The 21,550-nt window shown below is 36.2% G+C and overlaps 2 protein-coding genes across 10 annotated transcripts in view; one reads left to right on the forward strand and one right to left on the reverse strand.

The window, feature by feature from the left end:
* LOC127841246 (inactive rhomboid protein 2-like) overlaps window positions 1-21,550 on the reverse strand; it is an 85,080-nt gene that overhangs the window by 17,416 nt on the left and 46,114 nt on the right. For all 3 annotated transcript variants that reach the window (XM_052369911.1, XM_052369910.1, XM_052369909.1), the window contains 3 exons: window positions 20,721-20,881; window positions 4,631-4,802; window positions 1,730-1,894 (listed from right to left, as the gene is read on the reverse strand). In XM_052369911.1, coding sequence (XP_052225871.1) covers window positions 1,730-1,894; window positions 4,631-4,802; window positions 20,721-20,881 — 498 coding nt within the window. The remainder of the gene's footprint in view (window positions 1-1,729; window positions 1,895-4,630; window positions 4,803-20,720; window positions 20,882-21,550) is intronic.
* On the forward strand, window positions 12,114-20,273 carry LOC127841253 (uncharacterized). 7 transcript variants are annotated; one of them, XM_052369930.1, is made up of 7 exons: window positions 12,114-12,225; window positions 13,232-13,382; window positions 13,923-14,024; window positions 15,076-15,223; window positions 15,593-15,761; window positions 17,570-17,720; window positions 19,457-20,273. In XM_052369930.1, exons 2-7 carry the CDS (start codon window positions 13,232-13,234, stop codon window positions 19,939-19,941), a joined length of 1,206 nt encoding a protein of 401 aa, XP_052225890.1. In that variant the 5' UTR covers window positions 12,114-12,225; the 3' UTR covers window positions 19,942-20,273. The 7 variants fall into 7 exon arrangements, with proteins under 7 accessions (XP_052225890.1, XP_052225886.1, XP_052225885.1 ...); XM_052369926.1 differs by having other exon boundaries at window positions 12,123-12,225; window positions 13,097-13,382; XM_052369925.1 differs by having other exon boundaries at window positions 12,151-12,303; window positions 13,097-13,382.

Genomic DNA, 21,550 nt, shown 5'->3' on the forward strand with positions numbered 1-21,550 from the left:
TAACATGCCTAAAATTTGCCTTTACTGCAGCCCCTATCACTGCAGGGAACACCTGCATGCCACTTGAAATATAACATAACTACAGTTCTCATCTATAATATAACAGAAAAGTTCACACCTGTACTATATGAGAACTAAAGTTCTCACCTGCAATATTACAGAATAGTTCACACCTGTAGTATAACAGAACAACAGTTCACACCTGTAATATAACCCAACTACAGTTCACATCTGTAATATAAAAGAACAGTTCACACCTGTCATATAACAGAACAGTTTACACCTATAATATACCAGAACTACTGTACATTACTCTCACCTGCTTCTTCTGCAGCCCTTACCCTGCAGGAACCACCTGCCTGCCACCAACCCAAACCTTTAATATATCAAAACTACAGCTTGCTCTGGTTCACAACTGTAACATATAACAGAACTTTAGTTCACACATGTAGTCCCTGTAATATAAAATAACTATAGTAAAAACCGGGAATAGAGTACCGGAAGATAATATACCAGTTACCACAATTGACGCCTGTAAAATAACAGAACTACAACTAACACCTGCAGCCCCACATAGCATGGATACAGAATTTGTTTCACACCTGCCTCTACTGCAGCCCTCTCACAGTGAACACCTGCCTGCCAACTATACACACCTGTAATATATCAGAACACAGTTCACACCCACAATGCATGGACAGAGATTATGGCTCACACCTGACCTGCCACATCTGCAGCCCTTTTATAACACCTGAGCACAACGGACCCACACCTGTAACACAAAAGGACTACAGCTTACATGATAGCTTGGGCACAGGACATGCCTCAGATGCTTCTACAGCAGCTCTCTCATTGAAGGGAAAACCTGCATGCCACTAACCCACACCTGTCATAGACCAGAGTCGGGTCTTATTTCAAGTGAAAGTAAGTATTGAATTAAATTTATTTAAAAAAAGAAGACTTTTGTGATCAGATTGTTCCTCAAACAGGCTGTAAAAGATACCAAAGAAATAATGAATACAATCGAGCCTCACCCTGGGAAACGGAATTTCATTTATCTGCCTAAAGCATTGTCCCAGATTAGCCAGAGTGCTAATCAGGGACAAATCATTGAGCTTTTGTAAGTTTTCGATAAAAGGAAGTATCTTCTAAATAAACATTAAGTAGCCATCAGCCTTTGCGTCATCTGGAACAACACTTGAAGCACAATGCATTACACCCCGCTCTACCAGCACGCAATGCATTACAACCCGCTCTACCAGCACAATGCATTACACCCCACTCTCCCAGCACGCAACTAAATTGCTGAAATTCAGTAATCATCATAGTCTTTGTTCAGCATTTAGCCTCTTCAAAGATTATTTCATAATAAACACATGCCCAACAATAGTTTTGTATGGTCATACTTAACACATGTCCTACAATAGTCTTGTATGGTAATAATAAGCACTTGTCCTACAATAGTCTAGTATGGTCATTATAAACACATGTCCTACAATAGTCTTGTATGGTCATTATAAACACATGTCCTACAATAGTCTAGTATGGTCATTATAAACACATGTCCTACAATAGTCTTGTATGGTAATGATAAGCACTTGTCCTACAATAGTCTAGTATGGCCATTATAAACACATGTCCTACAATAGTCTTGTATGGTCATTATAAACACATGCCCTACAATCATGTATGGTCATAATAAACACATGCCCTGCAAATGTATGATTACCCATGGTGAGATCCTGACACTCTGACTGTGTGGTAGTGGCAGCCACGTCCCTTGTTGCCACTTTACAGCAGCCCAACTCCGCCTCCAAGCTGTAGTTCTTGTTGGCATAGAACAGCTGAACCTGGAGATCCTCCCGCATGCACGCTGAGTACACTGCACCAAAACCTGCAATAGCTTGCATGTGAATACACTGCACCAAAACTTGCACACACAGAAATAGCTTTGGATTTCAAACAAATACAATTGCTGGAGTTACAAATAAACCTTGTTCAAGGAAAATGGGGCTAAATGCATGTGCGTAAAGTGTCGTCCGCCATAAGCCTTTCAGTATGAACATGATAATCAGGGTCAACACTTTCCGCTTACATGGTATTTTTTGTTTCAGGGCAGTCTCTTCCTGGCAAAAATTCTTTTAAAGCGAAAGTGTCGTCATTGATTAGCATGTGCAGTCTGCAAAAGCTGATCTGGAACCACACTTCACGAACATGCATTTAGCCCTGTTTTTCCCGAGTGAGGCTCAAAAACTGACATTTGTTCCTCTGTTGATTGTCACAAATATAATGAATAAAATTGGTTGCATAACTTGTTTAATGTTTGTATAGCAATTCATGCATAAGTAAACAATAAATCTAAAAAGCAGATCCCTGTATTGAAATTGCAATCATATACCGGTATTACCGGTATATGTAAATTATATGTATTGTCACATGGTGAGAAAATAAAGCTGTTTGCCAGAATGAACCTTGCTTACAAATTACACAGCAACCATACCTAGGAATAATCTTCAAAACGGAGCTTACTGGTCTGTCAAACAATTTATCCTTAAGTAACAAAATGTATGCTGTGACAGTAGCATACAAAGTAGGCCCCATTGTGAATATTGAGTTACTTTGCAGGCCTTTTTCTGTCTATTTTGGGAAAAAGTACCTAGCAAAAATTGGGATTTTTGGAGTCACGAAATCATTCACATTGGGAAGAATTTTCATCGACAAAAGCATTATTGGGGAAATTATTTTTCTTATTTTTTTTAATTAAATCTAATGTTTTTATACATAGATATTGCCCTAAAATGCTAAGAAAAGTATTAACATGTTTTTTCCATGCAACAGTCATTGTCCACTGCTAGTGTAAGCATGTATGATAAAAATACAGACTTTTTTAATGTTATGCTTAAAGTTCAAATCAAATACATAGCTCGATATGTCATTTATGATTTTTTTATGAATATTCTCAGTCAAAGGACCTGCCTTCAACATATTATTATTCAAAATTCACGTTGCCAAATGTATGAAGGCAACCATTTTTTTAAACACAGTAACGTTGAAAGTGAAACCAGTCCACATTTCTCTACCTCAGACCGTCGATATCGATTCTCAACCAATTTACAGTAATTAATACGTACACATGATTATCACTTGTTGTATACCGGGTACATTACCTGATAATTCTGAATAATCCAGCACTTCAACATTTGAAAGCAAATTTTGACCGAAAATGTGTCTTAAGAATTGCATAAACACAACCGGCCGCCATTTGTCTGAAGTGTCAAGGTCGCGAATATTGCATTATGGAACACTCGATATGATGACATTTTAAGTGGTATTCCCATTTGCATGCTAAAACACGGCACACGGTTATTTAAACACAGTACCTACCGGGAAACACATTTTTCGGCTACGGTCATTTCGGTCTGAATTTGAGATTTTTTTGAGAATGGGAAAAAATATGCATATTTTGCATTGGGTCCGACTATCGGACCCATGAGATAGGCAGAAATAGGCCTGCTCTGACAATATTGGCCCATAAAATGTAGCATTAAATTGTGTCAAACATCTCACTTATCAGACTATCCTAAACAGTTTTCATCAATGATCATGCGTAGTTTTGAACATAACTTTCATGAGACATTATTAACGAGTCTTGTTCTGGGTTATTTGGGCTTAATGTCTAACTTGATTTTTCCTTAGGCTGGACTTCCTTTGAATGAAAATAAAGTGTAAAGTGTGGTTTGTGATTAGCCTGGGCGGACTTGATATGCTCATCTGGGATGACATTATATGCACATGCTTTATGCCAGGTTTTAGCCTGGACGGACTTCATATGCTCATCTAGGATGACGTTATATGCACATGCTTTATGCCAGGTTTTAGCCTGGGCTGACTTGATATGCTCATCTGGGATGACAGTATATGCACATGCTTTATGCCAGGTTTTAGCCTGGACGGACTTCATATGCTCATCTGGGATGACATTATATGCACATGCTTTATGCCAGGTTTTAGTCTGGACGGACTTCATATGCTCATCTGGGATGACATTATATGCACATGCTTTATGCCAGGTTTTAGCCTGGACGGACTTCATATGCTCATCTAGGATGACATTATATGCACATGCTTTATGCCAGGTTTTAGCCTGAGCTGACTTGATATGCTCATCTGGGATGACATTATATGCACATGCTTTATGCAAGGTTTTAGCCTGGAAGGACTTCATATGCTCATCTGGGATGACATTATATGCACATGCTTTATGCCAGGTTTTAGCCTGAGCTGACTTGATATGCTCATCTAGGATGACATTATATGTACATGGTTTATGTCAGGTTTACCAAGAGGGAGGCTCAAACATATTTCCAGTGCAACCTATAAGCCAGGATATTGGACAGTATTAGACTATCCTTGACAGTATCTATAAGCCAGGATATTGGACAGTATTAGACTATCCTTGACAGTATCTATAAGCCAGGATATTGGACAGTATTAGACTATCCTTGACAGTATCTATATGCCAGGATATTGGACAGTATTAGACTAGCCTTGACAGTATCCATTTATGATCACATCAAGATCTAAACAGAATTTTCCTGAAACGTTAAAAAAGTAAACATAAGAGTGTTACCTATAAGCTTTTTCTGGCTGGGCCCAATCCAGATATTGGGGAGGATCCACTTGTGTACTGTCTCCAGTCCAAGGAACGTCTGGATATCAGTCTCCATCGACAGCTTGGGCTCCAATCCAATGTATGTGAGCCCGCTGTATGCACAGATCAAAGTGAATGTCACCAGCTGGACCTAAAATCATCAGTACATTTGCAAAACAAAGTTTGTTAAAATCACAACCCGGTGATCAAAAATGGCCATGACTCCTGGGGTCAAATGATAAATACAGACTAATAACTTTCAAATCATCTTCTCTAAACCAACAAGGCCCAGGGTTGATATATTTGGCATTTAACATCATAGTTCTATGCCAAGTATATTCAGATCATGTCCAAGGAGTCAAAACTGCCTAATTTTCTCTGGGTTTCTTGTTTCTCTAATATTTTAAAAACTAAAAATAAAATTATACACTGAAACATCAAGGCCAAGAGGTTTTGTATTTGTTATGTAATATTAAATGTTGGTTCTCTACCAACCTTGTTCAAATAATGCCCCTGCCGTCAAAATTGTCTTTACTCTGGGAGTAACTTGCACTGTACTGCCCTTGTCATACTTTTTGTTAAACCACAATGAAACTTGTTTAGAACATATGTTCTAGTAATATCTTAGTTGAAAGGCCCAAAGGCCCAAAGTTGGTCACATGAGATAGTAATGAACTAACCTGTTCTGCCCAGCCTAACTTATCATGAGAACAAAATTTAATGCTCTGACCAAGTTTAATGAAGAGTAAACTATAAATGTAAATTTTAGTGCTAATAAGGTTTTACTATAGCCATATATGGAAATATTCCCCGCCCCTTGACGGCCATGTTTTTCAACAAACCGGAACCATTTTCAACTCATCTAAAATATCATTAATACAAATGTTCTGACCAACTTTCATGACGATTTGACAATAAATGTGACTTTTAGAGTGTTTACAAGTTTTTACTATAGCCATATAAAGAAAAATGCCCCACCCCTGGCAGCCGTATTTTTTAATAAACCAGAATCGTTTTTGAACTTATCCAAGATATCATTGGGAAAAATCTTCTGACTAAGTTTCATGATGATCGGACAATTAGTGTGTTAACAAGTTTTTTCTATGGCCTTATTAGGAAAAATGCCCCGCCCCCTGGCAGCCATTTTTCCAAAAGACCAGAACCATTTTCGAAGTCATCCAAGATATCATTAGAACAAATGTTCTCACCATAATTCAAGAAGATTGGACCATAAATGTGACTTTTAGAGTATTAAGAAGTTTTCACTATGGCCATACATGTATTAGGAAAAATGCCCCGTCCCCTGGCCGCCGTGTTTCTCATCCAACCAGAACCATTTTCGAACGTGTCCAATATATCATTGGGACAAATCTTCTGACCAAGTTTCATGAAGATCAGACAATAAATGTGGCCTCTACAGTGTTAACAAGGTTTTACTAAAGCCATTTAAGGAAAAATGCCCTGCCCCCTGGTGGCCATGTTTTTTAAGCAACAGGAACCATTTTAAAACTTGTCCAAGATCTCATTGGAAACAAGCTTCTGACCAAGTTTTGTGAACATTGGACGATAAAAATATGGCCTCGAGAGTGTTAACAGGGTTTTATTATAGCCATATAAAGAACAAGGGACAAAATTGTCACAAAACCAGGTTTTCAATATATAAAAGTCTGATAAAGAGAGACAACTACAACTCAAAATGTGCACTGCTACTGATTGTTCATCACAGTTACCCCCCTTGTTTCAAAATTAATATATTTTTAGTCGTGGCGACCTTGACCTTGGAGATATCTACGTAATTCTTTCGTGCGACACACTGTCCAATGATGGTGAACAGATGTGCCAAATGATTTTAAAATCTGACAATGAATGACATGGTTATGGCCCGGACAAGCTCATTTATGGCCATTTTTGACCTTTGAACTCAGTGTGGCCTTGACCTTGGAGATATCGACGTAATTCTTTCGAGCGACACACCGTCCAATGATGGTGAACACATGTGCCAAATGATTTTAAAATCTGACAATGAACGACATAGTTATGGCCCGGACAAGCTTGTTCTGCCCACCCGCATTCGCCAATCTAATAACCAGTTTTTTCCTTCGGAAAACCTAGTTAAAAATGCCCCGCCACCTGGCGGCCATGTTTTTCCACCAAACTGACCCATTTTGGAAATTGTCCAAGATATCATTGAGACAAATCTTCTAACCAAATTTCATTAAGATCGGACAATAAATGTGGCCTCTAGAGTGTTAACAAGGCCAATGTTGACGCACAAAGCACAACAGGCAATCACAAAAGCTCACCATGATGAGCACATTATGCTCAGGTGAGCTAAAACAGCTGCACATAACAGTTCAGTTTCTTGGAGTATTAGGTGAGTGACCTAGGCCCTTTCAAATCCTCTTGTGTAATTTGTGATAAGAAAAAACTTATGTAAAGAAAAAAAGAGAAATTCAGAATACCACTCCTAAATGGAATCAGGACAATTTGTTTAACAGCCAATGTGCTTCCCATTTAAAGCACATTGACATGATTTAGAGGAGCAGACCAACATTTGGAATGTTTGTACCCCAGTTCTAAATTACAAACATTGAGATGAGCTCTGGGAAAACTGGGCTTCACACATTTTTGTAAAGTATGTGTTATCCCAGATTAGACTGTGCAGTCTGCAAATGCCAATCATGCCTAAAGTTAATTTTTAATTTAGAAAGAGACATCCTTTAAGCGAAAAATACAATAACTGCACAGGCTAATTAGGGACGATACTTTATGAACATGCATTAAGGCCAGTTTTCCCAGAATGCAACTTTTTTGTCCACTGTCAAAATAATACTTTTGCTATTGTGCAGTATAAAAGCTGCAATTCAAGCTCTGTATGATCAAAACTTACCCTTTTTATTTTATGCTTTCCGGAGGTTTATAGAGAAATATCAGTGAATTAAAACTGATAATTTCACTGTTTCAAACAGTGAAAATTATCAGTGAAAATTATCGATAATTTTCACTGTTTACTGTGAAATTACGTCATTTTTTTTGACGAAATGACGTCATTATCCCAATGAAATTCTTTAGTTAAACTCTTTAACAATGTATATAAACGGTGAAAAAAAAGCATAAAATAAAAAGAAAATGTGTTGGATTCGGTGGAATATCGATTTTAATTCACTCGTGATAATTTTTTAAAATGTTTTCACTTGTGAAAATATTATTTTCTATGATCACTCGTGAATTAAAATCGATAATCCACCGAATCCAACAAATATCCTCTATAACATCAGCCAATAACAAGACTGCAAGCCAAATGTTAACACCTTATTAGCAATAAAATATCAAAGGCGCTGAAGGTACTACAGTTGTTCACTCTTTGAATATATTTAATAATTTACTTAAAGTCACAGGACATGAGAATTTTGACTTTTAACAATGGCCAATCGAATGAATGGCCATGAAAAATGCACCACCAATATAATTTTCTTTTAATTGTGGACAGTGGTGGGATTTTGCAAAAACATCAAGGAAGAAAATGACACAAATATTTTTTCCAAATGTACCATCTACTGTATTGCATAAGTTGTAAATTGACGTATTTTTTTATTGTTTTAATGGGTCAATATTTTCGCATCATGTGCTTTAATTCCAACTTTTTATCATAAAATACTGCATGTACTGAGTTGCACAAATATATTTATATATTTAGTGTCAGAACCTGGTCTGTTGAAACACGAACGCTTTTCATGCATGGAACTTACAGACAACAGCAACAATATGCGCTCTAATTAAAACACAGGTTTATATGGTGTACATGTATAGTAAATGGTGTATCCTGTAGATGCATACCAAGGGACTTGAAACATCAAATATAAACAATAGAAAAACGAAATATACATGTACTGGAATTAAATTACTACTGAGTAAATTGTTAAAGATTAATGTTTTCACAACTTACTCGCCATAAGGAATCGTTTGCTCACCATTTGCTTTTAACTTTTCATACGCAACTATGGGTTACACTTAAAAGGTAAGCGGATGATGCCTGGCATTGTCTTCAATGTACTGTATTAATTACCGTTTTATATTACATAAAACTGCATTGACATAAGTCAAATAATAGTTGCAAGTTAACCCTGCCCTCATAAGCATTCTAGGAAGTCACTGTTTGGCAAAAATCACAGTTTGGCAACTAGAAAGTAACCCAAGACTTTCTCATGACAGATCTGTGTCAGCATACATGGCTCTGCAATGTGGCTTGAATATTGGAGAAGTTCGTCCTGCCATCTCTTATCAGTAGATTATCTTTTACCCCATGATGTGTTTATGGTGAATATGGATAGAAGACGGTACACAGTGCTCCTTTAAAGTGTGTTAATCAGAAGTTTATTTACATGGCACATTTACAGTTCACAGTGGCCAACAAGACCTTAATATGCACTGGTAGACAATTTAAAGACAATTCATGTCTGGTTGCCCTTAAAATGACAAGGTTACGCCAAAAGAGTGCTGACAAAAGAGACCCTATTCCGGCTCCTTGCGCTGCCTTTATGGCATCTCTAGATGTCAAAAGGGGTTCAGGTGAACCCCATAACGGTTTCCCCAGCATTTTGAACTGAGTACTGCTGTCCTGGGACACTCACGAAATCCTGGTCTGCATCTCTGCCCAAGGTCCGCCCTGTCCGTCCTCTACGCTGCCACCTCTGCTTCTCCTTTCTTTCTTCCGGAGATGTAGTAAAACCACTATCCACCTACCAACAATTTCCATTCCGCTTAGCGATCCTTCTAAGTCAGCGGAAAGGATGTCAGGCTCGAGGGATAGTACTCGCTGGATTAACAGAGCTGCCCACAAAAGTTCCACTATCTGACTCTCCTTAGACAATGTAGTGAAACCACTATCCACCTACAGACAATTACAATTTTGCATGGAGATTCTTCTGAGAAGTCTTGAAGAAAAACCTTCTAAGATGACTTGCACTCTGGTCACTATGTGCCCACTCCAGCTGCTGACTTAGCTCTTTTAAAGTAGGGAATACCGATATATTTATAGAGAAACCTTGATTTTGTTGAGAATTGCCCTTTTCTTTTACTTTTTCAACTGTAATTGCCAGCTGAAATATTCAAACACCATTTGGCTATTTTGGCAATTGGAAAACTAAAATATAATATCCTGACTTTTATGGTGGCATATTAACCGCATGAAATATGTGTTACAAATTGCATGTATATTCTGTCCACACGTTAATGTTCATACATGTAACTATAAATTATACAATAGGAGATCACATCATATGTGTCCTCACATGGCTTTTTATGAGTTTATTTTATCATCATCGAAATCAGTGGTATTTTTATATTTGATTAACATGCAGTTTTCTTTCGATACATTCAAATCCCACTTTCAGGGACCTGGCTTCCAAAAATGAGTCTTATGGCGCTTTGGCTAGCGTAGCTCAAGCCCAGTCTGCGCAATTACCCCTTCGCCTTTAAGGAGAGCTGTGCTATGCGATTATAACTTAACATCCAGTGGACTATTTTCAGTGTGCAAAAATGTTATGTAAAGTGTACTCTTCCGTGTGACGAACTCTTTCTCTGCTAGGATGCAGATTGCCTGTGATTTGGTGAACATTAGTACCCAGCATACCGATTTTCGAAACATGAATATTAACCTTATTTGTTCTAGCAAACAACTAAAAACTATACTTGTTTCAAATATATTATTTGAACTCTATTTAATACCCTTGATAAAAGTTTGATAACTGTTGAAACTTCTAAAAAACAACACCTTATAATCACCATGAAATGGTTCATGCTTTGACTAAGGGAAAAACAAAAACTGTACCTATTAAAAATTAAGATTATATATAAGATAAAGAGCATGCAACAACAAAATAATTTTGATAAAATTAAACCAAATTCATCCTTCTATCAGAGCAGAATCTTTGAAGGAGCAAATATTGTGACAGATAGGACATCACAAGTACTTCAAAGCAATTACAAATAGTGATAATGAATTAATTTATGTGATCTGTCAATATCTGTATTATCTGTTGATCTTTGAAGGAAGCACTGAAACAGCCCACAGGCATATCAGCTATTTTACAAATAAATATATTAATACTTTAAAATACACTTTAAACACACTTTAAAATACTTATTTTATAAAGACATGTATTAATGCAGGGAAAAATATAGAACATATTTTCTGTTAAGTTATTTTTCAGCATTTTTAAGTGTATTCAAAGCCCATTAAAAGCAGCACAAAATAAGGTTCCAATACCACTGTGTTTAATGCGCATTATATAACTGCACAATTAATGCAATTTTTCAAAAAGGGTAATTTAAGACATCAATCTTAACTTTTGCAATTTTTAATTGAATTTATTTGAGTTAAATAGACACGTGTATATACAATTGCATCATATTAGTTGATTCTACTACAATACTGGAAGTCAAATGGGATGTTTTAAATCCTCAAAAAATGAAAATGTGACAATGGGCGCAAAACAGCAGTTTTAAAGATACAGTTAAAATGATTTAAAAGAACAGACACTGTTTAGAGAAAAGTCATGGAAACTGGTAATAAGTTAAATAAAAGACAGAATCTTACAATAATACATTCAGAACAAGAACGGACAATTTAACTTGGAATAAATTCCAGTTTCCACATTCACATGATTCAGTGTTATAACTGGGCATTGTAAATTCATTTAATACACAAATTGCATCTTTATGAACCTTTCATGAATAATATAATTATGTACATGGTACTGTGAATTTGTTATTCAACTCAAATAATAATTTATTATACTTCTATTAATATTGGACCATAGTTTTTTTAGAATAATATTTTTAAAGTTGTCTATATAGTCATGAAAGGATTAAGGCCTTATCTAGGGGTATTCATATTCTTTATTATCTGACAGCCATGTTGTTCAATATAATGAGTCTCTTTCAGAGAAAATTGGGCTAAATGTTTATGCATTAAGTGTCGTCCCAGATTAGCCTGTGCAGTGTGCACAGGCTAATCAGGGACGACACTTTCTGCTTAGACAGGATTTATGTTTAGAAGAGACTTCCTTTAAATATGAAATTCCATAAAAGCTTTCAGACTTGTCAAGTGTGAACAGCACAGGCTAATCTGGGACAACACTATATCCACATGTATCAAAACCCCGTTTTCCCAGAGCGTATCTCATATATTTTTTTAATGAAATGTAAGAATTACTTTATACATTAAAATGTAAAATTACGTTCATGAAAAAAGTTTACAGTTAATTGTGTGTAAATAAATAGTTGTTCAGACAAAACAGTCCATTCAGGAATAAATCATTATCAGACAAAACAGTCCAATCAAGAAAATATCAATCCCTGATCTTCATTTCCCTATTGTCATGATACAAAACAGTGCAATCAAGGACTTATCATTCCTGATCTTTATTTCTCTATTGTCACCCCACAATCTCCCACTGTCATATCTGAGCAGATAACAGAGAGATGTGAGACCCAGCTTTCATCAACCTGACAAGGCTCTTTGTCTGCCTGGTGACAGATGGAGTGTTGAGGCTTGACAGCTAGACACACAGGTAGACACACTGACATTAGATTGCACTGGAGAGACACTGCGTGTGTGTCACCTTGCAGCGCAGGCTGGTGTTACTAATGTGGGTTGAACTTACAAGTAGTCCATAGCTGGGATACTGTAATTGTGTAGTGTGAATTTTAGTTAAGGATTCAAGTTGGATGTTAATTATTATTGTGGTTTATTATAAGACGAATTGTGTTTTATTGTGTTTTTTTTAAGAATGAAAACTTAGGGTAACTGTTAGGTGTGCAGTTGTGTTAGTTGTAATTCAAGTTGGATCTTGATATAATTGTGGATTATAGTAAAACAAACTTAAGTGTTTTATTGGTTGTTCAAAGAATGAAACTTGAAACTTTTAATTCAAGTTGGATTTTTATTATTGAGATTAATTGTAAAATTACCTTATTGTTTTATTTTTTATTTAAAGAATGCAATTTGAAACTTAAATAGTAATTCAAGTTGGATGAGTATTATTATTGTGGTTAATTGTAAAACATACAAAGTACTTTATTGGTCATTTAAAGAAAGCATTTTGAAGTTTTTAAAGTAATACAAGTTGGATTTTGATATGTGGGTAATTGCTTAACAAACTCAGTGTTTTAGAATGCAAACTTTAATGGTGTAATGTTGTGTATTACTACATGTATCTGAAAGATATACAACTGTAGTTGTTTTCAAGTCGGATATTAATTGTTTAACAAACTTAAGTGTTTTATTGGCTTTTTAAAAAAAGTACAAACTTAATTGGTATAATTGTGCGAGTGAATAGAATGAGTAGATGTGTTGATGATTATTGTAATTGATTGTATAACAAACATTTGTGTTATATTGGTTATTTAAAAAAAGCAAACTTAAAGTTTCTTATTTTGTAGATGAAGATTATTGCTGTCATTAATTGCAAAACAAACATTGTGTTTCTGGCTAGTAAATGAATGCACTTTGATGGTGTAATTTTGAGGCTGAATATATAGTAGACATAAAACTGTGGTGGTGGTGCTACTTTTAAGATGTCACTGGCTGTAAAGGCATCTCACTGCACAGAAATCAGGAGATTTTCCATACCCAAGGAGCATGAGCAAGAGTTCTCCTACCTTGAAGAGAAACTCACAAACATTTTCACAGGAATGAAAAACAAGGACATCCAGATATTTTGGAAGGGTAAAGTTTATATTTCTTTATTATTAAGTGTTTACAGTAGATATTAAACATTAACACTCAACATTTAATATGCCATTTCTCTGAAATATAGAAACATATTAAAACAATTGTTGTTTCATCTTGTCATGCATATATTATCAAGTTAAAAAGATAAATTGATGAAAACGTAGCTATTAAACAGTATACAATGTCTAAAAATATTTTGGGTTTACGTGTCTCCAGAGATTAAAACTCTAATGCTTGCAAAAAAAGTTTATGTGGTACCTATTGCGACACATCATTTTCTCATATGGTCATTTGTGGAATTTAATTTATAAAATTGCTTAAAATAAATGACATAGTAACATAACCGACAAGCCAAGTATTCCTAAATTTAACCTTTGAACTCTCAGGAAGGAAGACGGTCAGTTTCAAAACATTTCAAGAAATTTAAAAGCCATTAAAAGAAGTTGAGATTAAAATATTAGTATACAATGGCTAGTTTTATGTATTTTGGCAATTGTTTGTTCTTACATCCATTTTTTATATTCCATTTTACAGACCCAGATGGTGACCTAGTCATGTTCTCTACAGATGAAGAATACAGTGAAGCTCTGAAGTTTGTACATGACAACCTCTTCAGGATTTACATACATTCCAAAGGCAAGCTTAGAATATCTACATTTGAGCATTTGAAAACAGGGCTTAATGCATGTGGGACTTTTTTTGTTGGCAGTGTCCTCCAAGATTAGCCTTTGCAGTCTGCTGATCAGGGACGACACTTAACGCCTAAAAATGGAGTTTTTTCTAAGAAGATACATCTTTAAAATAAAGCATAAAGTGTCATCCCTGATTAGCCTTTGCAGACTGCGCAGGCTTATCTGGGATGATACTTAATGCACAGACATAAAACCCTGATTTCCAGAGCAAGGCTCATTTGTGAGGGAAGAGCTTCTGTTACAGAAAATATTGCTGCATGTAAAACCAAAATGTGCACATTTATTAACTAGAAAACATTATTTAAACATATGAAACATTCAACATGCATTTTATAACAGACACTCAAATAATGTTTCACCATATTTTAATTTAGCTTCATTCTTCACCAATTTGATTGGAATAAATGATTTTAAAACACATAAGTCAACAAAAATTTATAAACACAAAAGACAAAAAAGGACTTATGTCCACCATCAGATATCAAATATGTGAGCCATGCCAAGGGAAATGTGGAAAAATCTGGAATGACACTTTGGGGCTAGACTGGCTTTTTGTGAAGAAGAGGAAAGTGTTGTAGCAGATTAGCCTGTGTAGAATGCACAGGCTAATCTGGGACGATACTTTATGCACATGCATTAAGCCAGGGTTTGTCAGAGACTGGCTCATGTGTAAGAGGTGCAGACATTCCCTTCGAATAATAACATGGTAATATATATAATGTACAGTTATAACAAGAAAAAGGGTATGAAATATTATTAATTTGAGAAATCTCTTCATGTAGTTAGTCTAAACCTATTAAGCAGAAGCCTTAGGCGTATAAAATGCTCTTTAGTCTGTTTCCTTGGTAGAACCAGTACTTGGTGTTTTGGGGGAAGATATAAAAAAACGCTCTGAAGTGGGGATCAAACCAGAGATCTTCTGGCCCCTAGGCGGACACCATATCCACTACTCCAGGGTGACCTTTACCTCATGACAATGGTTTTATGATTTCCAGAAGCGCAACACCACAGCAAGTCTGTTCAGACCAGTATATCAGAGAATAACATTAGAAACTGCACCAGCTGTGGAGCACAATTAAAATGCCTGGCATGCGATGACTTCTCAATGGACACCGCTATCAGCAATGTGGCAGAGGAATATGGGTCAATATACTGATTTGAATCCTTGTGTAATATAATGTAAAACCTTCAACCTTAGGAAACAAAAAAGTCAACCTTTTTCACAGATGGACCCCCATAACCATATATTTTCTTAAAGAGCATCCTAAGCTGAATGCATCTAAGAAATAAAAAAAGTATGTCATGCAATATGTAAGAAAGAACTTGACATTATTCAAAGAAAACTGTTTTTGTAACCTTTTTTTCCTGGCTGCTCTGCTTTGAAGTTTATTGTTACCTTCCTCTGCACAACTGAAAACATGGCTTCCAGTAAATCAAGATGCTTTTTTAGAAAGCTTTTTATTATTCTTTTTTAAGAAATATCTCAATTATTTAGTATACTGTAACCTACAGAACCCCCACATCCAGACAGAGTCCCAACCCTGGCAGTGAAAGGACATTCAAACAGAGCCCCAACCCCACTGTCAGTGACAGAAAACCAACAAAGAGCTGGGAACAACACAATGAAGCAAGTTTCTACTCACAGTCACCTGTCATGTCACCCAAAACAAGCTTTAAAGAGGTAGAATCCTGCTTCTTTTATTATGCTTCCTTTGCCAGTAGGTCAGAAAACTCAGTATTCTGAATGTATCTGAGTCCCTTGATTTGAGCCTTGCTCTGGGAAAACGGCTTAATTCATGTGTTTTAAGTGTTGTCCAATATTAGCCTGGGAAAACGGCTTAATTCATGTGCTTTAAGTGTTGTCCAATATTAGCCTGGGAAAACGGCTTAATTCATGTGCTTTAAGTGTTGTCCAATATTAGCCTGGGAAAACGGCTTAATTCATGTGCTTTAAGTGTTGTCCAATATTAGCCTGGAAAAACGGCTTAATTCATGTGCTTTAAGTGTTGTCCAATATTAGCCTGAGAAAACGGCTTAATTCATGTGCTTTAAGTGTTGTCCAATATTAGCCTGGGAAAACTGCTTAATTCATGTGCTTTAAGTGTTGTCCAATATTAGCCTGGGAAAACGGCTTAATTCATGTGCTTTAAGTGTTGTCCAATATTAGCCTGGGAAAATGGCTTAATTCATGTGCTTTAAGTGTTGTCCAATATTAGCCTGGGAAAACGGCTTAATTCATGTGCTTTAAGTGTTGTCCAATATTAGCCTGAGAAAACCGCTTAATTCATGTGCTTTAAGTGTTGTCCAATATTAGCCTGAGAAAACGGCTTAATTCATGTGCTTTAAGTGTTGTCCAATATTAGCCTGAGAAAACGGCTTAATTCATGTGCTTTAAGTGTTGTCCAATATTAGCCTGTGCAGTCTTAACAGGCTATAAATCTGCAACAACACTTTCCATCTACACTTTTTGTGTGTGTAGAAGATACCTCCTTTTAACAAAAAATTCCATACAAGCAGAAAGTGTCGACCGTAGTGCAGTATGCACAGGTTTATCTGTGACAACATATTACACACATGCATTAAGCCCTATTTTTCCTGAACGAGGCTAATATTATGCTTCCATTGATGGTTGGTAAGATGATACAGTATTGGGAATGTATTTGAATCCCTTGAATGTTTTATGTCATCATAGCATCACAGTCACCTTTTTGAATGAAAATACTTATGTTTTTTCTATTCTAGTAAGATGTCATATCTCTATAAAGCATCATATTATACAATATTGAATACACCATTGAGCTTAAATTATTCACTGTTTATTTGGGTTCCATATGTATGTAATTTTCCCCAAAACCTAGAGTTTCCCCAAAACCTAGACTGGAGGATCTGTCTATAAAGAAAATATGCAGATGGATGTAAAGGGACAATATACCCATTTAGAAAAATAAAATATGTTTGAGCCACTTATTGCAATAAATGCATATTATACCATAAACCATATGCTGCCAGGGTAGCTCCAGACCACCTGTGCATTTGAAAAGTGTGGTAAGGAGCTACCTTGTCCGCTATAAAGTAGCACAAGGTATCTTAGTGTCATTAGCAGACATGATGACTCCTTATCAGAGTAAAGTGATGTAGATGCCTATCTGAGGATACTCTGATAAGATGTGTCATTAGGCCCATTTTCGCATGACAGAGGTAATTTAACATGTTTTTTAACATTCATAGACCAGTAAAATAGATTTGTCCAAGAAAACAGGGCTTCAACAATGTGCTTTAAATGTCTTCTGCAGTCTGCACAGGTTAATCAGGGAAACACTTTCCGTCTATACTGGATTTTTGTTAAGAAGAGAATACCTTTAAACAAATACAATACCCATAAAGTAGTCATTATGTACATGTATGCATAACATGTCAAATCCCAGTTCCATAAGGACCAAATTTGTATGACAAGGGCTGTTTTACATGCTTCTTACGTTTATTTCCCAGTTCCCTAGCTCTACAAGCCTATCAGGGGCCAGGAAGTGCCTGTCTATGGAAGAGAAGCTAGTGAGGTCACTGTGCAAGCAGCCTGGGCCAATGATTGCCATGCGGAATGTACAGAGGCACGTCAGCCGATCTACTGCAGAGAACGTTAGGGGTAAGAAGAAGTAGCAGTGATTTTTGGATCAAAGACAATTGTTTTGCCAAAAATTTGGAAATGTGTGGTTTTATTTTGTAAACAAACTCCTAAAAATTGGGAATATAATTGTTTTCAGTACAAAACTTACATAAGTTTAACTTGTAGAGCTGGATAGGGAGATGAACTAAATGTTGGTGTTTAAAAAATAATAATTTATTAAATGTGCTGCATTCTGCAAAGATTGGGCTTAATGTATATGTGTTAAGTGTTGTCTCAGATAAGCCTGTGAAGTCTGCACAGGCTAATCAGGGAAGACACTGCATGCATACATTAAAAGTTTTAGGAAAAAGAAAAAAATGATATTTTAGAATGTTAAACTATTACAAAAAACAATCTACAGAATTTTACTTTGTATAGCGCGCAACCATGTATAGCGCGCAGGCTGTTTTATTAATGCAAAAATGCAGAAAAAAATATTTAGAGAAAATAAAACCACCAAATCGGACCAAAAATGGCTGCCATTTTACTATTGCGCAATCCAATAATCCGTGGCATTGGGAAGCTTAATTAAGCATTCAACATAGGAAGCGTCATTATGATTAGAAGCATGGGTTGCATAGCACTAAACTTTTCTGACAATTTTGTAATTTTATAGCAACAGATTAAGAGTCCACGTGCATTTCGTTGAAAACTTGAAAAAATAAAAATTCATGTACAGTGTATCATTTTTCCTCGGGGAAAGCATGGGCTATAAATTTGAATGCTGAATAAAATTTTCGTGGTGCATGGGCTACAGTTGTTGAGATATGTCAGTATTGACTTAAAACTGGCAGTCAATTATGTTGGACAAGTTGGGTTATTGTTTGTCGCACTACAAAGGCGTGAATGTGATGAACAATGAAGGCGCCAAAAACCTGGCCCAAACTGGAAAACACTTGTTCACACCTACGGTTACCTGCAAAAAGACCAAATACCTTTACCAGTCTAACATAAGCTGCCTTATCGGACCGAAAATGGCCGTAGAAGTGCACAAACACAGACAAATAAATGTTCCCATACTTTATTCAAACATTTTATTTTTTGTAAACAACTAATGCTACCCTGTTCATAACTGCCGTTACCGACTTTTTGTTGTTTCGACAACGGCCCCTTCAGTCTGTAAGATTATAGGGTGTAGTTTTCTGGAATAAAAAAATGGCGGCTATTATGAATATTTACGATTATGACATTAATTTTTTGCAATTAAGCAGCCAGGATAGCATTGCATCAATGTATAACGCGCACAAACTTTTTTATTTGAAATTTTGAGGTAAAAAACTGCGCGCTGTACAAGGGAAAATACGGTAACTAAATTGCATGAAGATTGGGAAAGAAATAGACTTTTTATGTTCAGCATGTTTCATCATAGCCACCTAATGAAAACTAATTTGCACAAATGTTTTGATGATAGGCTATAATTTTTCTTCCATATTGAAAACTCATTAAAACACACATACAGAGCAATTTTCATGAGCATAGGTTAATAATTAAGGCCTCTAGAATGTTCACAAGATATTGATTGACCACAAACGAATGACAACAGATAAATGGTGATAACAAAAGCTCACCATGAGTATGTTGTACACAGGTAAACTATAAAAAAAAAACTCTTGCATTGTAAAAGATTAATGCCTAAAAACAAGTTTCGATGAAAACGGGTTGCTAAGTACATAGTGCATTTTTTTCTCAATCTCAAGTTTTTAACTTTTTTTCAGTCCAAATGGCCAGTCTACAGAACATGGGTTTTGGTAAGATCATCGTATCCACACTAGGCAAAGTGCGGCGGGAGTTCATGTGCAAGCCTGCGCCGTGCAGCATTGCGGCCGATGCAAAGATACTGAAACTGGCAAACATGTCTTTGGAAGCATACACAGACAAGTTCCAAGAGATGAATGAAGATTACAACCTTCTGCCAGACCACTATCAGTATGAACTCATAGCAGATTTGTTTGAACACAAAATAAACTCCCATAGTGACTCAGATTTGTTTCAACCCAAAATAAACTCCCATTGTGATTTGGCATATGTGAATCACAGTGGTGCTGATAGTTTTGTAGAGAACGAAGCCAGCAGTGTTGACAGTCAGGAGCATTTTGTGATTAAGAAGGAGATTGTACAGTATGACTATGAACGGAGTGTTAACTTCCCATCTGAACAGACTGACCCATGTGATTTAAGTATTAATGTTGCTGGTGTGTAACCCAACTGTGTGTCATTAATTTAAGGTGTTTATATGGGCCTACACTGGGAAAAAGGGTTTAATGCATGCACATAAAATGTGGTCCCAGATCAGGGATGACACGTTACGCTTTTAATGATTAATAAAAAATATCTCTTCCAAGCAAGTTGAGTTTAGGCAGAAACTGTCGTCCCTGATTAGCCTGAGGGGACTACACAGGCTAATCTTAGACACCACTTTACTTACATGCATTAAGCCCAGTTTTCACAGTCAAGCTCCTTTATATTGTTTGCCAATTAACATCTTGTAATTCTTAGTATAAATATATTAACTAATGCATTTTGTCACATCTATTCTTGGTTTTTTGTTATATAATCACCACCAATATTTTTATTTTAAACATGTGTAAAAAAGCTTTTTGTGCTTTTTATGCCCTGTATCAAAAGATCGGGGGTATATTGTTTTTGGCCTGTCTGTCATTGTATGTGTCTGTGTGTCCCAAAACTTTAACCTTCTTCATAACTTTTGCAATATTGAACTTAGACACTTGATATTTGGCATGCATCATCAGCATGTGTATCTCATGGAGCTGCACATTTTGATTGGTGAAAGTATCAAGCCAATCCGTTGATGAGTTATTGATCGGAAGCAAACTGTTCTACTGACAGACAGGTCAACAGAGGGACTGACCAACATAACAATATACGCCCTCTTCTTCATAGGGGGGCATACAAGACTAGTATACTCACCAAAATAATGATGTATGAAGGAAGCAAACCATACAAGACTAGTATGCTCACCAAAATAATACAGTATGTAAAGTATGGCCTGAAGTCTGGCAGTGTTCCAAGTTTGCGTCGCACCTCAGTTCCAGTGATATGGTGACTGCTCTTGTTCTTCACGCGCTTCTTCAGCTCCTTCCACTTGGAGGCTTTCTGAGTGCCTGGGTTCATATAGAAATCTGAAACACAAGGTATCAATTGAGTTGCACTCAGTGGAAAAAATGGGCTTGATACATGTGCTTAAAGGGTCATCACAGATTAGCCTGTGCAGTCTGCACAGTCTCATCAGGGACAACACTGTCTGCCTACACTGTTTTGCTGTTAAGAATAGACATGCTGTAAAACGATAATTTCATAATAGCGGACTGCACAGGCTTATCTGGGACAATACATTCAGAACATGCATGAAGCCCCTTTTCCCCAGAATGAGACTCAACTGATGACAACACAAATTATTTCAAGCAAATTTGCAATTCAGGAGTTCTGCAGGCAAACAAAATAATGGTTGCAACTTAAATATGGCACCTTTTTAACATACTCCAGCCTGTACTGAATATATGTCCATTGGACACAGCCAGATATCCACTTTAACACTTTTGTTTTCAAATGTGAGCTTTAACCTGTAAATGCTACCTTGACCTTAGAGGTAGGTAGATATGGAAGTGAAAGACCGCCAATATTATTCATCACCAGAAATGTTGCATGTGTTGAATATTCAGCTTATTTGTTAAACAGAGAATTGTTAAAATGCTTAATTACAACTTTTAAATATCTGTTTTGTACAAGTGTTAAGTGTAAAATGCTGTATGTTCCGATTCTACAAATGCACAGTACGCATGTGTAGAATT

This window comes from Dreissena polymorpha, chromosome 8, assembly GCF_020536995.1.
Source record: "Dreissena polymorpha isolate Duluth1 chromosome 8, UMN_Dpol_1.0, whole genome shotgun sequence".
NCBI lineage: Eukaryota > Metazoa > Mollusca > Bivalvia > Myida > Dreissenidae > Dreissena > Dreissena polymorpha.

Bases quoted from the DNA above. Each gene is read 5' to 3' on its own strand.
- LOC127841253 (XM_052369930.1), top strand. From the start codon at position 13,232: ATGTCACTGGCTGTAAAGGCATCTCACTGCACAGAAATCAGGAGATTT. The intron at 13,383-13,922 runs GTAAAGTTTATA...TCCATTTTACAG, and splicing joins CATCCAGATATTTTGGAAGG to ACCCAGATGGTGACCTAGTC. The intron at 14,025-15,075 runs GCAAGCTTAGAA...TATGATTTCCAG, and splicing joins GATTTACATACATTCCAAAG to AAGCGCAACACCACAGCAAG.